Genomic DNA, 16,469 nt, shown 5'->3' with positions numbered 1-16,469 from the left:
GAAAAAGAATGTTGCCTAAAAAGAACATAAGCTCACCTAGTTCTGTATCTCTTATAGTACCAGAATCCCTTCTCCAGCATTCCTGTCATTGAGCTGTTGTGTCTGTACTTACATAGGTGTGGTGCCTGGGAGGTCTGTTTTATGACCCAATCTTTTCTGCTCTGTAAGCTAATTACTATGATTATTTTCCTTATAGAGAGCTGAAATCCTTTTCTGTATAATTTTTGCTTGCAATTTCCAGTTCTGACCTTTGGAATTATAAAGTTTTAATCATCCTTTCTTCCAGCCGACCTTAGTCAATTACATGAGCAGCAGGTTGTGTGCCGGCCATTTATTTCCCAGCTTCTCATTTCTCTGCCAAAAAGCTCAGGTGGCCTTGGTCTTTCCTCAGATGATGGAGTTTTCATCCCCTTGGCCACTTTGGCGTTCTCCTCTCTTTTCCTCTTAAATGTAAGTCCTATGTCCTGAAGTCATTCCCATAAATCATTTGTTTTTAAATGTGCAGATGAATCTTCCAGGGGCTTTTGTCAAAATGAAGATTCCGATTCAGTAGGTCCAGGGTGGGGCCTGAGAATTTACATTTCCAGCAAGCTTCATGGTCTGTAGATCACACTTTGAATAGCAAGACTTAGATCTATTGACTGCTCTTCCAGAAAAGAAAGGTAGATCCCTAGATCCCTAAGGTGCACATGATTTTCAGCAACTTTAAAAAATAAAAAAGGATGGCATAGGAGTGGATGGAACTAGTATGCATTTAGAAGCTGGCTGTCTGGACTCACTCTCTTCCAGTGTTAGGTGTAGAAAGTAAGGATGGAAGCCGAAGTGTGAGGGAAAACAATAGCCTAGTTAATCTAGAAAGAGTGCAAATGGATGCAGAATGCACACAGGTCTCGGTGAAGATGACAGTGAATGAAGGTAGTAGTGCTTTTTGTAGCTCCACAGGGCTCTTACTTAGTGGATATCTTTGAGAACTGATTTAGAATCACTAGTAAATTGATGCTGCTTTCTGTGACAACTCCTAGTCTCTTCAGACATTCATGAGTCAGTGACCTCATTTCAGCAACACATGCCCTATTCGGTACAGCAGTGCTTATGGTGATGAAAGGTTGGAAACCACCCAAATACTTATCAGTAGAGTAAGCTATGGCCCTTCTATTCAGTGGACTATTCTGTGACAGTTAAAAAGAAAGGAGTCTATGCTTGTTGACTTGGGAAGATTTTGTAGGTACATTGAGTGGAAAACACAAATGGTAAGACATATTGTTCAAATTATCTTCTTATTTATAGCCTTATTTGTAAATAACTAGTGTTAATTCATTAGTACATCCTTTGGGAGAATTAGAAGCATGTATGCTGAACTGTTCCCAATGTTCATCTTGTTTGAGTAGACTGGTGGAATTATGAGGGGATTTCATTATTTGCTTTTATCTGCTTTTGTACAGTTTGATTTTTTTTAAAGCAGGAGCCAAGCCTTCATTTCTCAGATTCCTTAGATGATTGACTTGGTGGCCCTCTTAAATGATCTTTCTTCCTCTAGATCTCTCTTCACCTTGTAAGCCAGTCCAAGCTACTCTAAGCACAGGAGATGGCTGCTTGGATAAGCGTGTCAGCCACGTGGATAAACTATCTGTTCTGTCTTTCAACTGAACTGCTACTATGCACTTTGAAAAATTCCAAGGGAAGAGTATAGTTCCACTTACTATTTCTTTATAACTAATCAAGAAACAACATAACTTTTTATGTTTATTCTTTGGGAGGGAAGAATTTTTTAATCTGTGAATTTTGTGATAGGATGTTTGACGTTAGTGTCATTTTATGCCTTGGTATTTTTTAAAGGCAAAGTCCAATCCACTGCCGATATCTTTGGTGACGAAGAAGGAGATCTGTTCAAAGAAAAAGCCGTAGCATTGCCAGAAGCCACTGTGAGTCAGACAGATGAAAATAAAGCAAGAGCAGAAAAAAAGGTGAGCAGGAGGGAAGACTTAACGCAGGAACATTGATCTGCAGCATTTTAATAATTCATCCGGAACCCAGAGGGAAGTACTGTTCCCTTTCACGTTCATATTGAAGAACTTCAAACAGAAAGTGGAAAGAACATTGCAGTGAACACCCAAATAACTGCCACCCAGATTGATCAGTTCTTAGGGTTTTGGCAAACACTTTATGGATGTAAACCTTGTTACATATCTATTTTTTTCCTGAACTATTTGCATGTAAGTTGTTTGAACTGTTTGCTGCATGGAACTGTTTCCATGTAGTCATTGTGACATTCTACCCCTAAATATTTCATTAAGCCTCTCTTGAAAAGACTTCCATATAAGCACAATGCCATTATCAACAGCTGTGAGACTAACAGTAATTCTATAGTAGAATCTAATAATCTAGTCTGTATTAGAATTGCTCCAGTTGCCCCAGAATGTCTTTGTAAAATCACCCCAACAAATAGAATACAGATTTAAAATTATCTCGCATATAGTTCATATTGCAATTTCCTCTCTTGTCCCCAAAATGCCATTTACAGCAGTGATCCCCAACCTTTTTGGCATTAGGGACATAAGGAGAGTGCAACCTGCAATCTAGATCCCTCGCATGCACAGTTCACAATAGCGTTTGCCCTCCTATGAGAATCTGATGCTGCCACTGATCTGACAGGAGGAGGAGCTCAGGCAGTAATGCTTGCTGCTCACCTCACCTCCTGCTGTGCGGCCCGACTCCTAACAGGCCATGGACTGGTCTGCAGCCCAGGGTTGGGGACCCCTGCTTTATAGTATTTTTTTATGTTTTGATTTTTTTTTGTTCTAAGAAACTCAGGATTCGGACAGTGTGTCTGCATTGCATTTGGTTGTCATGTCTCTTTGGTCTCCTTAATCTACTGCAACACCTCCCACATCTTTTTTTTTTTTAATATCCAGCCACTTGTCTTGTAGAATGTGTCTTGTGAATTTGCTTGATTATTTTCCTGTGAATAGATTCAGGGTGAGCAGTTTTGGCAAGAATACAAGCAGGCAGGGTTGTGCACTTCCAGTTGGATCACCTCCCAAGACACATCAGGTCCACTGCCTGTCTCATTCAGACACGTTTGTCACGTGGTTGTTAGGGTGCCCACCACACTGCTTCATTGGAAAGGTACCCTGTTCTCTTTTGCCATTGCTAAGTTGATCTCTAAAGTGATAGTTGAACACAGTATGAATACCTGTTCTCTCCCAGCCTTTTACTCAGTGTTTTGAAAATCCACTGATGATCTTTTCTTGACTCAGTTAATCTGTTAGCGGGCATAAACCACTATTTTTTTAATTCTATATTTCTTATTAGTTGGCATTCTTCTGAATGAAGTTCTTTCTCTCCCTCTCCTTCCCCGATTTTTAGTATTGCTTTGGGATCATGTATTCATTCTTCAGTGTAGATGATAATCCATTACCATCATTCTTCTTCTTCTTTTTTTTTTTTTTTGTGAGACAGGGTCTTGCTCTGTTGCCCAGGCTGGAGTGTAGTGGTGCAATCACAGCTCACTGCAGCCTCAACCTCCTGGGTTCAAGCGATTCTCCAGCCTCAGCCTACCAAGTAGCTGGGACTATATGCGTGTGCCACCATGCCCGGCTAATTTTTTGTGGAGAAGGGTTTTGCCCATGTTGGCCAAACCATCATTCTTTTTGATGCTCAGATTGACCTGCATTTGGCCAGTGTGTGTGTCCCCAGCAGTCTTTAAGCCCTTCTGACTGCTTGACCTTTCACTGCTGTCCTGTACAGCTGGTCCCTCCTCTTTCTACAGTTTGTCTCATCATGTCATGTCCTGGCTGTGAAACCCTGACTTTCTCCTGCCAACCACCTAAGGCCCAGCATTCAGAACCTGTCAGGCCCGTCAGGCAGCCTGTCTTTCCATGCTGTCTCTCATTGCATATGTCCCATCTGTGCACCCATTGACCCAGACTGTGTGTCCTGCTCCCTGATACACCAGATGTGTCCTCTGTTTGTCTTGCTGTTCTCTTAACAGCCTCTTTGGTTTGTTGCTTATCACAGCAGATACTCCGTGCGTTTTCTAGATTGATTGAGTAAACGCTCTTTTCTGGGTATCTTACGTGTTAATGCTTAATTTTTCTTTTTCTTTTTTTCTTCCCCACCCCCCGCCCCCCCCCCCCCCAACAAAGGTTACCTTATCTTCCAGCAAAAATCTCAAGCCCTCATCAGAAACAAAGACTCAAAAAGGCTTATTTTCAGATGAGGAGGACTCTGAGGTATGGAATTCTTTTGCTTAGTTGTGGGTATTAGTCTATAGATATGACATAGAAACTATTTTTGGATCAGGTTTTTCTCAATAGAGTTATAAGACTTTTTGTTAAGTACTCCAGTTATTTAAAAATTATCTCTAGAGGCCAGGAGCGGTGGTTCATGCCTGTAATCCCAGCACTTTGGGAGGCCAAGGCAAGCGGATACCTGAGGTCAGGAGTTCGAGACCAGGCTGGCCAACATGATGAAACCCTGTCTGTATTAAAAAGACAAAAATTAGCCGGGTATGGTGGTGCGAGCCTGTAATTCCAGTTACTCAGAAGGCTGAGATAGGAGATTCACTTGAACCTGGGAGGCAGAAGTTGCAATGAACCGAGATCACACCATTGCACTACAGCCTGGGCGACAGAGCGAGACTTCATCTCAAAATGAATAAATGAATAAAAAATAATCTCTTGAGAGCACAGGGGCTTTAGAAAGCAATATGTTTACAATACTTTTCACGTTGGGTTGGACTGTATTTACATTTCCTGGGATGAAAATCCTCTCTCTTTAGGATGCTCAGATTTTAAACTGTTCATGGGCTCATGATGTGATGAGGAGCTTTCACCAGAGTGGAGGTCACCATGCTACTTCCTTTATTCACATTCTCACTAACTAGACCGTGGCTTAATGCTGTAGCAGATGGGTTCTGGCATAGCCATCTGTCTTGTCGAGACTGAGACCACTAACAGCCTGTGGGACCCTGGTTCACAGGTTGCTTTGGTCCCTCCAGGCACCTTAGAACCACCTCTCAGAATTTCACTACTTTTCCTGAGTCTCTCAGGCCTAGGTCGTCTTAGATCTAATTTTAAGTTAGCCTTTTAGGAGATCATAGAACTGTATGAGAATGTAATGGGAAGTAATAAGCCCCTTTTACAGAAAAATATGTGGACATGGCAGAAACTTACATGTATTTCAGGAAACTGTGGGCTCTAGGTTAGGCTGTCATGGTTGGGCTTTGCACTCACAGCAAGGATGAACATGGAACCCTTTGGAAGTAGAGTGATTGCCCTTGATGTAAAGAATACCTTTGAGGCTATTATTTCATTGAAGGCGAGTGTACAAAACATGGCAATTAACCAAAGTCCAGTTAAGTCACAACCCTGACCCCTGAGAAACAGCATGATGGGGGCCTCCACCATCTTATCCTCATGTCATGGATCCCCTGTGTCACCCACACCTGCACCTCGGGGTCTTTGCACCGGCCCCTGCCATTCTGAGGAATGCTGTTCCCAGAATCCAGCTTGCTTCCTCACTCTTTGATTTCTCTGTGAGGCCTCGCTGATGAAATACACACAACAGGAAGCCTGCTAGCACATACCACCCTGTGCTCCTGGTCCTCCTTCTTATTTCACTGTTTACCACAGCACGTGTTGCCAGGGACAGTGTATATTTACTTATTCATTGTCTCTACTTCCCACTAAAGTATGTACCACGAGGGCAGGACTTTTTATTCCCTGTTTGTATCCCTAACACCCTGTCCTTAATACCAGTGCTTGGCATGTTGTAAGCCATCCAGTAATTGTTGATTAGACAAGAAAACCAAATGTGAGCAATTTCAGTGACTTACGAGGTGTTCTGGTTATTTGTTGCTATGAAACAAGTAACTCCAAAACCTAGTGGTTTATAACACCCATAGTTTTGTTGTCTCACAGTTCGAGAGGTTGACTGGGCTTCGCTAGGCCATTGTCACTGAGGGTCTCTTGTGTCTGAAGGTGGCTGGGCTGAGGATCACCTTATTCATATGTCTGGTACCTGGGCACTGGGGCCCCTGGGACATCTCTCACTAGCCCTGTGTGGCTCCCAGCATGTAGTCAGGGAAGCCAGTCCTCTTACATGCTGGCTCAGGGCTGTAGGGGAGAGTCCTCAGAGAGAGCCCGGTGGAGGCCATGTCGCCTTCTGTGTTCCAGCCTTGGAAGTCAACGGTGTTCCTTTTGCTTCATTTGTTGGTCAAGATGGTCACAATGGCCCATCCAGGTTTGTGGGGAGAGGCCATAGGCTCCCCTTCTTGATGGTGGGAGTGTAAATGAACTCTCAGACTTGTGTGAAAACCCTACCAAAGGCTTTGCCCCATGTGTGTCATCATAGAGTGAATGTTTTTATTGGATATTGTTCAGATTCTGAGGCAAGGAGAAGTAAAACTAAGGCAGTCTAAGTAAGAGTTAAAGCTTTGGACCCAAAGGAATGCGTCCTGACTCCTTTCTCTGTATCTCAAGTGTGGGGCTGAAGCTTGCCCTGTGAAGTCATTTTGGGGGAACATATTTGAGGTAATGGAAGTGTCTTTTCTTGTAGTACCAAGAAAGGTATCAGTTAAGGGTCCGAAACTGTGATGTTGACATTTGTTTTTGTTCTTTGCTTTGGTTTACTTTCATTTTCTTAGAACAGCAGAACCCTTTCTCTTGCCATTGTGTAACATGCAGGAGGGGCACGGGATGCCTGGAATCCCCCACGTGGCCTCTTCTATCTAAATAAACCCATGGGACTCCGGGGAGCACACGGGAAAAACACTGTGTGGAGGAGATCTCACTTAGTGAACTCATTAGGTCTATATTTAGGAGTAGACAGCGACCCCATAATTTAAAAAAAAAAAAAACTGTCCAAAGAGGTCTTAGAAATATCTTCTTGTCCTATTTAATTGTTCGGCTCTTGTGTATTGAAGTTTATCTTCCCAAGGGAATAGATGTCCCATTTTATGTTTCTACTTCATGTAGGTCAACTTGCAGGTCTTTCTTTGCAGGATAAGCTGATGTTTTATAACATTTTGAAAATTTCTTGATTTTTTTATTTTTTAGCTTTTTTGAGATGAAATTTTACTCTTTTTGCCTAGGCTGGAGTGCAATGGTGGGATCTTGGCTCACTGCAACCTCCGCCTTCTGGGTTCAAACAATTCTCCTGCCACAGCCTCCTGAGTAGCTGAGATTACAGGCACCCACCAACACACCTGTCTAATCTGGTATTTTTACAAAATTAATATAGGCTGGTCTTGAACTCCTGACCTCAGGTGATCTGCCTGCCCCAGCCTCCCAAAATGCTGGGATTATAGACATGAGCCACAGCACCGAGCTGAAAGTTTCTTTAGAATCTATCAGGTCTTATCCTGGTTTGCAACATCATATACCTATAGTTAAGCTAAGTAGACTAGCAAACATTTAAAAATAAAGTTTAATTTGTATTTATTTAAAAGAAATAAGTCGGCCGGGTGTGGTGGCTCAAGTCTGTAATCCCAGCACTTGGGGAAGCCGAGGCGGGGGGATCGCAAGGTCAGGAGATCGAGACCATCCTGGCTAACATGGTGAAACCCCGTCTCTACTAAAAATACAAAAAAATTAGCCAGGCATGGTGGCAGGCGCCTGTATTCTCAGCTACTCAGGAGGCAGAGGCAGGAGAATGGCGTGAATCCGTGAGGCGGAACTTTCAGTGAGCAGAGATTGCACCACTGCACTGCAGCCTGGGCAACAGAGCGAGACTCCACCTCAAAAAAAAGAAAAAGAAGTAAGTCATAATCTTAGGAGAGAAGGGTGTTACTAAATAAAATAGTTGTAGCTCCATTAATTTGGGAATCTAGCCCCTGTTTCTTTATTGACCCTGTCTAATCTCTGATTCTTTAGACAGTAATGGGAAGCCATGCTTATATATTTATTTTTTTAGCATGGTGTAGGAAATTGATTCAAAAACTTATTCCTGCCTTCTGTCATTCAGGTGGGAATATAGAAGCCCCTGGGCTCTGCGAGGCCACCAGATCCTGTAGCTCTCCTCCTCCTTAGTGCCACTGTACACACCCTGCACAGACCTGAGGCCTATCCCTTTAAGGACTCTGTCTGAGCCACCTTCCCTCTCAGGAAAGAAGCCTAGACACATGGCAGCTGTCATGTCTGAGTCACTTGTGTTTTATACTGACCTGATATTTTAAAAACTGATATTCCTGTTAACCAGCAACTTTAATTTCAATCCAACAGGATTTGTTTTCTTCTCAAAGTGCGAGTAAGTTAAAAGGTGCGTCTCTGCTGCCTGGCAAGCTCCCCACGTCGGTTTCCCTGTTTGATGATGAAGATGAAGAGGTAAACATTGTTATTGTAACACTAGATAATTTAGATTAGGAGAAAACGGTTGTTGATGTAGCTTTCTACCCAGAGGCTCATATACTAGCAAAAGGTGGTAGGGAAGCAGTCAGGCTACCTGAAGTTTATATAACAAAAATATTTCTGTTTTTATTTAAGTGACTTCTTCCTTATATTTTCCTAGCTGTGCAATGGAGAAGACATTAGATTCTTCATGTAGCTCTTTTTTTTTTTTTTTTTTTTTTTTTGAGACGGAGTCTTTCTCTGTCACCCAGTCTGGAGTGCAGTGGTGCAATCTCGGCTCAGTGCAACCGGGTTCAAGAGATTCTTCTACCTCAACCTCCCAAGTAGGTGGGACTACACGTATGCACCACCACTCCCGGCTAATTTTTGTATTGTTAGTAGAGACAGGGTTTCAGCATGTTGGCCAGGCTAGTCTCAAATTCCTGATCTCAGTTGATCTGCCTGCCTCAGCCTCCCTAGGTGCTAGGATTACAGGTATGAGCCACCGTGCCTGGCCTCTTGACACAGTTCTTATGGAGTGAAATCTACAGGTTTCATTTTTAGAAATCTTCCTTTGAGAAATACAATTGACCCTTTAACAGTGAGGAGGTTGTTTTGGCTTCCACATTGCAGTGAAAAATCCATATATAACTTCTTACTTCCCAAAAACTTATCTACTGATACCTTACTGTTAACCAGAAGCCTCATGGATAACATCAACAGGTGATTAACATATAAATAGTATAGTATCTATTTATATATTTTTGTATTCCTGACATATCTAGCTTTTCCTTATTTTTTTTATGATATTTCTAGGCCACATGGTTTGTCTGCAAGATTTTTCAAATTGTTGCAAATGTCCAAAAAAATTTTCAACATATTACTGAGAAAACATTTGTGTAGAAGTCGACCTGTGCAGCTCAAACCTGTGTCATTCAGGGTGAGCTGTACTTTAGTCTAGAGGATGGATCAACATATACCCAATGACCTACAAGAATGTTTTGGATCAAGTGGAGATACAAAGGAGAAGGCAGCCATGCCTTTGTTTCCCATCCTGGCTGGAGAGAGCACAGTGGGGAAGAGAAATAAGAGAGAAGACAACCCAAACCTTAACTCTCATGCAGTACTGGGCGGTGGTGAGCTCATAGGCTTTGCCATCAGACCCCTGGGTTCATATCCCAGCTCCACCACTTGCAAACCAGGGACCTGGGGCAAGTAACTTAACCTTCCTTAAGCTCATGTGGCTTAACAGTGAGTAGGGTCATTGTGGCAGCTGTAACTACTAGTGTGAAGCTCTTGCAGAGTGTCGGCACATAATAAGTGCATAGTGACTGTGAGCTCTGTCATTAGCATCCCCAATGGACACCAGCTCATTATTCTCCTGGCGTGTCCTACATTACCGCACTCTCCTTAAAGGAGACTTCATCCAGGAAGACACTCCCTTCATCCATCTTCACATTCCAGGGCTGTTCACCTGCTGTTAAGAGTTTGTCCATCCTAACTCAGACTCAGGCCCTCTGATGCTTTTGTTCCCCTTACCTGAATAAAAGCACCTTAATAAATATAACTTTTGGGGAGTGCTTGACCACAGAAGAATTCACAAATGCCATTAAACTTAGTACACCAGCAATTTTATTTAGTAAACTATTTCTCCACTTTGTATAATCTCTTTGAAACTAATGAGAAACACAAGTCATGCCTTCCCTCCATCCCAGGTGTATGTCTTTCTGGCCTGTAAAGGAGTGGAGACAGACCCCCAGTTCTCTCCTTTGAGCCATTGTTCTGGTTTCTCATTCGTGGAGACGACAGTGTGAGTTTCTGGCTGCTGCGGGGGCTCCCGTGCCCGTTGCAGGCTGTAACCCCCTGAAATGAGCAGAGAGGCACTTGCCCACAGGGCGACTGGATGGGGCTCAGTTTCACCTTGTACTTCATGATCTCATTCGCATGTTGTTCTCCTGCTTATTGGCAGCTGTTCTGCCTTCGAGTTCTATGGTAACCTCTTTCCCTTCTATGGGTGCAGTGAGAAAAGGCTGTAGTTTGGGATTTACTAGCATTTTGCGGTTTTTCGCCGCCAGAGTGGTTATTTGTATACCTGACTGGAGACTTACTTCCTAACAGTTTGCTATAGGAGGACATCCTGTGTTTGCTGATTATAAAGTTGTCTTACCTTTCTGCCATTCGCTTTTCTAGGATAATCTTTTTGGGGGTACAGCTGCTAAGAGGCAGACATTGTCTCTACAAGCTCAGAGAGAAGAGAAAGCAAAAGCCTCCAAGCTCTCCAAAAAGAAAGCATCTGCCCTGTTGTTCAGCAGTGATGAGGAGGTGAGCTGAGGTTTCTGCTAAAGAAGAGGGGATTATTTCATGGGATTTAAGAGTTAAAGCCATCCCAAGTCTTCTTCTACCTGTTTTATATCTCGTGATGTTCAGTCACCAAAGGCGATGTTCACAAGATTGTCTTTTCTGAAGGAAGACATTTAATGTAATATATTAATTTAAAGATGAATCTCTTCAAAATGGTTAGGAATAAGTATGACTCCCACACGATAGTGTATGCTCCTTCAAATGAGTTAGGCCGGCTAGGGGGGAAATGATTTCTCAGCCATCGCTAGGTTCATGGTCGAGTCCCTTAGAACAAATGACAGATTAACCAGAGAAAAGTGTGCAAGTTTACGTAAGATAAGCTTTACCAGACACAGGAGCCTTGAGAAAGAAAAACTCAAGAGAAACAGGAAATCCTGTGTCAATTTGATGCTGTCTGATGAAGAAGCGGACAGTTTTGGAGGAGCACGATTAGATGAAAGGGGTGTGACCTGATGGGAATAAGCTGGGGGAGCTCAGCAAGGCCTGTGTGGTCAGATCATTCTCTGCATCTTTACAAATAAGGAGGCTCCTTTCCTCTGGGAATAGGGAGGACTGGAATGAAGGTCTTATGACCTGCTCCAGAGAGGGTTAGAGGATTCTTCTCTGTCCTGCTTCAGAGGAGAAGGGCCAGGGAAAGGTCAGAGAGACCTTTCTGCTTCTGTTTTCTCAAATGCCAAGGTGTCATATTTTGAGGTAGCATGTCCCATATACCCCAATGGCCATATATACTAGTATCTTGTTAAATGACTACTGTGTTTCATTAATTTAGAACTATAGTTAGGAGGAGTTACCTATTGAGGTTAAACTCCTTTTTGAGGGAGTCTTAGCAATATTTCTGTTTGTGATCTGGATAGATACTACCAAATCAGTTAGTTTAGTTGCCAACTCGATCAGATTTAGTAGCAGGGAATCAGATTTAGCTGTGCAGAAAAAGACTTTAAATATAATGATATAAAAAATCCTGAGTATTAAACATCCTCCTGTGTTATAATAATTCCTCTTTTTTTTTAACATTGTAGGCAAGTTAGGAGGGGGTGAAGTGGATATATAAGTCATAGATATGTTCGTGTTCTTACTGAAAGCAATTTAAAAATTCTGAAGCAGATAAAAAAATGTATTAAAAGCTTATGCGGCCGGGCGTGGTGGCTCACGTCTGTAATCCCAGCACTTTGAGAGTCTGAGGCAGGCAGATCACTTCAGGTTGAGAGTTTGAGACCAGCCTAACCAACATGGAGAAACCTTGTCTCTATTAAAAATACAAAAAAATTAGCAGGTTGTGGTGGCGCATGCCTGTAATCCCAACTACTCAGGAGGCTGAGGCAGGAGAATCACTTGAACCCAGGAGATGGAGGTTGTCATGAACCGAGATCACGCCATTGCACTCCAGCCTGGGCAATGAGCGAAACTGTCTCAAAAAAAAGCTTATGCAACACCCATGTGAACAAGACACAGCGAAAAACTGCTAGTAATCCTTTTACTACAAAAGTCTGAGTCTGGCCTTTAGAAAGGGTTTAAGGAATTCCCACCCAGCTGTGCTCATGCCTTCACATCAAGGAACTCCCAAGCATATATAATTTGTGTTTTCTACTCAAATGTATGAATTTATGATAGATTATCCAGTTTTTTTCTTTTAAACATTGTCAGTGATTGTTCCCCCTGTAGCAACAGCCAGACATCAGTGTAGTTGCTCCTACTAGAGTATTATAGTGGTTCAGGGAAAATAAAAACTTTACCTAAAGTGTGGAGCAAAAAGACACGCAGAAGAAAGACAGCCAAGGTTCTAGAACAGGGGCGTCCAGTCTTTTGGCTTCCCTGGCCCACACTGGAAGAAGAAGAATTGTCTTGGGTCACACATAAAATGCACTAATACTAACAATAGCTGACGAACTAAAAAAATAAAAAGGTTTGTGCATACATCCCATAATGTTTTAAGAAAGTTTACAGATTTGTGGTGGGCCGCATTCAAAGCCATACTGGGCTGTGTGTGGCCCATGGGCCACAGGTTGGACAAGCTTGTCCTAGAACAAAGGCTGTCAACTTCGGCTGCTCATTGGGATCCATGGGGAAGTTAAAAGAGTGCTGACAGGCCAGGCACAGTGGCTCACGCCTGTAATCCCAGCACTCTGGGAGGCCAAGGAGGTGGGCAGATCACCTGAGATTAGGAGTTTGAGACCAGCCTGGCCAACATGGCGAAACTCTGTCTCTACTAAAAAATACAAAAATTATCTGGGTGTGGTGGTGCGTGCCTGTAATCCCAGCTACTCAGGAGGCTGAGGCAAGAGAATCACTTGAACCCGGGAGGCAGAGGTTGCAGTGAGCCGAGACCACGCCACTGCACTCCAGCCTGGGCCACAGAGCGAGACTCTGTCTCAAAAAAGGAAAAAAAAAAAAAGAAAAAAAAGAAAGAGAAGACCTAATGAGTGCCAACAGTGGATCCCAGCTCCAGAGATTCTGAATTAATCTGGTTGGGGTACAGCCTCGTCATTGGAGTTTTGTGATGCTCTCTAGTGGATTTCAGCGTTCAGTCACTGCTAAACATTGAGGAGCACTTCTCAAACCTTCATGTTTAGGAAATCACCCGGGCACCCTGTGAAATGCAGGTTCTGATTCAGAAAATAGGGGTGGGGCCTGAAATTCTGCATAATCTGCTGCTGGCTTGTGGACTTCAGTTTGATTTGCAAGACTCTAGACTCCAGAGATAGAGCACTTATGCAAATGCTTGGGAGTTCTTTGATTTGAAGGGGTGTGAGCATAGTCGAGTAGAATTTCCTTAAATGCTTTCTAAAGGCCACGTTCAGACTTATGGTAAAAGGATTACTAGCAGTTTTTCATTGTGTCTTGTTCACATGTGTGTTGCGTGAGTTTTTACACTTTTTTTTTTTCAATCTGCTTTAGGATTTTTAAAATTAAAATATTCTTCTCTGGAGTTGGAAGTTCTTGAGTTCTTGGTATTTTTACATTTGGCTTCCTTCTTATAGCCTCTGTAATTAATGTTGATTCCCTGAAATAGACAAGTCGCTTGTCGTAATACAGTGCAGAACCACAGTGGGAAGAGACATCGTGGCAGGTGTTGGAGGAGGAAATCATGGGAAGCTCTGTGAGGTCAGAGAGCCCAGCTGTCTAGATATGAGTTCAAAGAAAAGTCTTAGGCATGAGCTTTCTTCAAGACTGATGCACTAAGTTTAATACTTAGTTTAAATACAACTTAGTTTAAAAAATATAAGTTTTATTTTACTCCCCATGTTTTATAATCTAAATTGCCATTGGACTTTTTTTTCTTTTTTTGAGACAGAGTCTCGCTCTGTCCCCCAGGCTGGAGTGCAGTGGCACGATCTCCGTTCACTGCAAGCTCTGCCTCCTGGGTTCACTCCATTCTCCTGCCTCAGCCTCCCAAGTAGCTGGGACTACAGGCTCCCGCCACCACGCCCAGCTAATTTTCTTGTATTTTTAGTAGAGACGGGGTTTCACCATGTTAGCAAGGATGGTCTTGATCTGCTGATCTCGTGATTCGCCCGCCTCGGCCTCCCAAAGTGCTGGGATTATAGGTATGAGCCACTGCGCCTGGCCTGGAGTTTTAATATATATTGTTCCCCCTGTAGCAACAGCCAGACATCAGTGTAGTTGCTCCTACTAGAGTATTATAGTGGTTCAGGGAAAATAAAAACATTACCTAAAGCTTGGAGCAAAAAGACATGCAGAAGAAAGACAGCCAAGGTTCTAGAACAGGGGTGTCCAGTCTTTTGGCTTCCCTGGCCCACACTGGAGTTTTAATATATATTTTATGTTTTAAGGACCAGTGGAATGCTTCACAGACCCACTCAGCATCTGACAGCAGGTCTAAAGGAGAACCCAGGGATTCTGGGACCCTTCAGAGCCAGGAGGCCAAGGCTGTGAAAAAGACCAGTCTCTTTGAGGAAGACGAAGAAGATGATCTTTTTGCCATTGCCAAGGACAGGTGAGATAGTCATTGGAAGGAGTCCCTCACTCCGTGTCCATGGTAACAAGAAAAGGAATCTGATGCACAAGCTAGTTCATCGGGTGATTGCTAATCATGGATCACATAGTGATTGTGCCAGTGAGAATGTCTTTGCTTTTCAATGGCACCATCTTTTCCCTCAGTACCCGGAAATGTTTGTCTTTGTGGATCCTTATCTGATTTCTTCCCCAATCATTATTTTTTAACCATATTCTTTTTCTTTCTTTGTCAGGGATTTGAGTATCTTTTGTTTGTGATTTTTCTCTGGGCTACTCTAAAGTATGTCAGGTTTGGTCAGGATTACTTAAAAGTTATTTTAGGCCAGGCACGTTGGCTCATGCCTGTAATCCCAGCACTTTGGGAGGCCGAGGTGGGCGGATCACAATGTCAGGAGTTCAAGACCAGCCTGGCCAATATGGTGAAACCCTGTCTCTACTAAAAAAATATAAAAATTAGCCGGGTGTGGTGGCACGTGCCTGTAGTCCCAGCTACTTGGGAGGCTGAGGCAGAAGAATGGCTTGAACTCGGGAGGTGGAGGTTGCAGTGAGCTGAGATGGCACCACTGCACTCCAGCCTGGGTGACGGAGCAAGACTCCATCTCATAAAAAAAAAAAAAAAAAAAGTTTTGTTATTTGAATAGAAATCTGCTCAGCATTTAACACATCCTGTTAGGAGGAAGTTCCCTGTAGAGCTGTGCAGTATCACTCCAGGGGCTGATAACCCATAGCCGACCTAGGTGCCTTTCCCCATTAATGCTGGAACTGAAGCTGCTAGGATATTCAGAGTGAGCATGGGCTGTGGTTGGTATAACATGCTGCCAGATTAGCTTATGGGTTCAGAATTACTTCCCTGCAAATACTTTTTTTCCTTTTGAAAGCCTGACATGATTACTTTGAAATTCACCTGAATGTTATTAGCAGAAAGAAGTAACTGATTGGACATGTAAATCCTATGCTTTGGTGGGTTAAGCATCATTTGATAGATTCAGAAGTACCTCAGGTTTCTGTCTCCAAATACTCGAATCTTGTCAAGCATCACCATTTCTGCATTAGGCCTCTGTAACTTGACACTCGGATGCATCTTTGGTCTCTGATTTAGAATATAGGCCCTGGAAACTTGATATTAAATTCTGATTCTGCCAGTTCCTGTCTGAATAACCTTGGGCAAGTTACCTAACTTCCCTGTGCCTCAATTTCCTCATTTGTTAAACAAAAATAAAAACAGCATTTCTCTCATCGGTTTGTTGGGATGATGAGATGGAATCTAAATGTGAAATGCTGAGCACAGTAGCTGGCACATTCTGAGCCCTCAGGTATTACCAGTTAGCATCGTGAGTGCAGGGAAATAGTACATTCCTTTATTTTTGTTGCTCTCTCCTGGGACATTCTTCTTCCTATGTTGCCTGGCCACCTTCTTTCAAAACTAAGTGTAAGTCTTGTTTCTTAAGAAGCCTTCCCAGCTGGGCGCAGTGGCTCACGCCTGTAATCCCAGCACTTGGGGAGGCCGAGGCAGGCAGATCACGAGGTCAGGAGTTGAAGAACAGCCTGACCAACATGGTGAAACCCCATCTCTACTAAAAATACAAAAATGAGCTGGGTGTGGTGTCATGCACCTGTAATCCCAGCTACTCAGGAGGCTGAGGCAGGAGAATCGCTTGAACCCGGGAGGCGGAGGTTACAGTGAGCCAAGATCTCACCACTGCACTCCAGCCTGGGCAACAGAGAGAGACTCCATCTCAAAAAAAAAAAAGAAAGAAAGAAAAGGCCTTTCCTAACTTTAAACAGATGAGAAAGAGAAGAAATAGG

General features: G+C 43.1%; 1 protein-coding gene across 7 annotated transcripts in view; it reads left to right on the top strand.

Annotated features, from left to right (window-relative positions):
• LOC101143038 (WASH complex subunit 2A) overlaps positions 1-16,469 on the top strand; it is a 65,210-nt gene that overhangs the window by 27,624 nt on the left and 21,117 nt on the right. For 6 of the 7 annotated variants that reach the window (XM_063709748.1, XM_031006426.3, XM_063709751.1 and 3 more), the window contains 5 exons: positions 1,837-1,964; positions 4,146-4,232; positions 8,223-8,324; positions 10,518-10,649; positions 14,480-14,643. In XM_063709748.1, the coding sequence (XP_063565818.1) occupies positions 1,837-1,964; positions 4,146-4,232; positions 8,223-8,324; positions 10,518-10,649; positions 14,480-14,643 (613 nt within the window). Of the gene's footprint in view, positions 1-1,836; positions 1,965-4,145; positions 4,233-8,222; positions 8,325-10,517; positions 10,650-14,479; positions 14,644-16,469 lie in introns of those variants that run through there. The other variant, XM_063709752.1, reaches the window with a different exon arrangement.

Source organism: Gorilla gorilla, chromosome 8, assembly GCF_029281585.2.
Source record: "Gorilla gorilla gorilla isolate KB3781 chromosome 8, NHGRI_mGorGor1-v2.1_pri, whole genome shotgun sequence".
Lineage (NCBI taxonomy): Eukaryota > Metazoa > Chordata > Mammalia > Primates > Hominidae > Gorilla > Gorilla gorilla.
The sequence above is the reverse complement of the archived record's forward strand: the minus strand, read 5'-3'. Positions and strand labels throughout refer to the sequence as shown.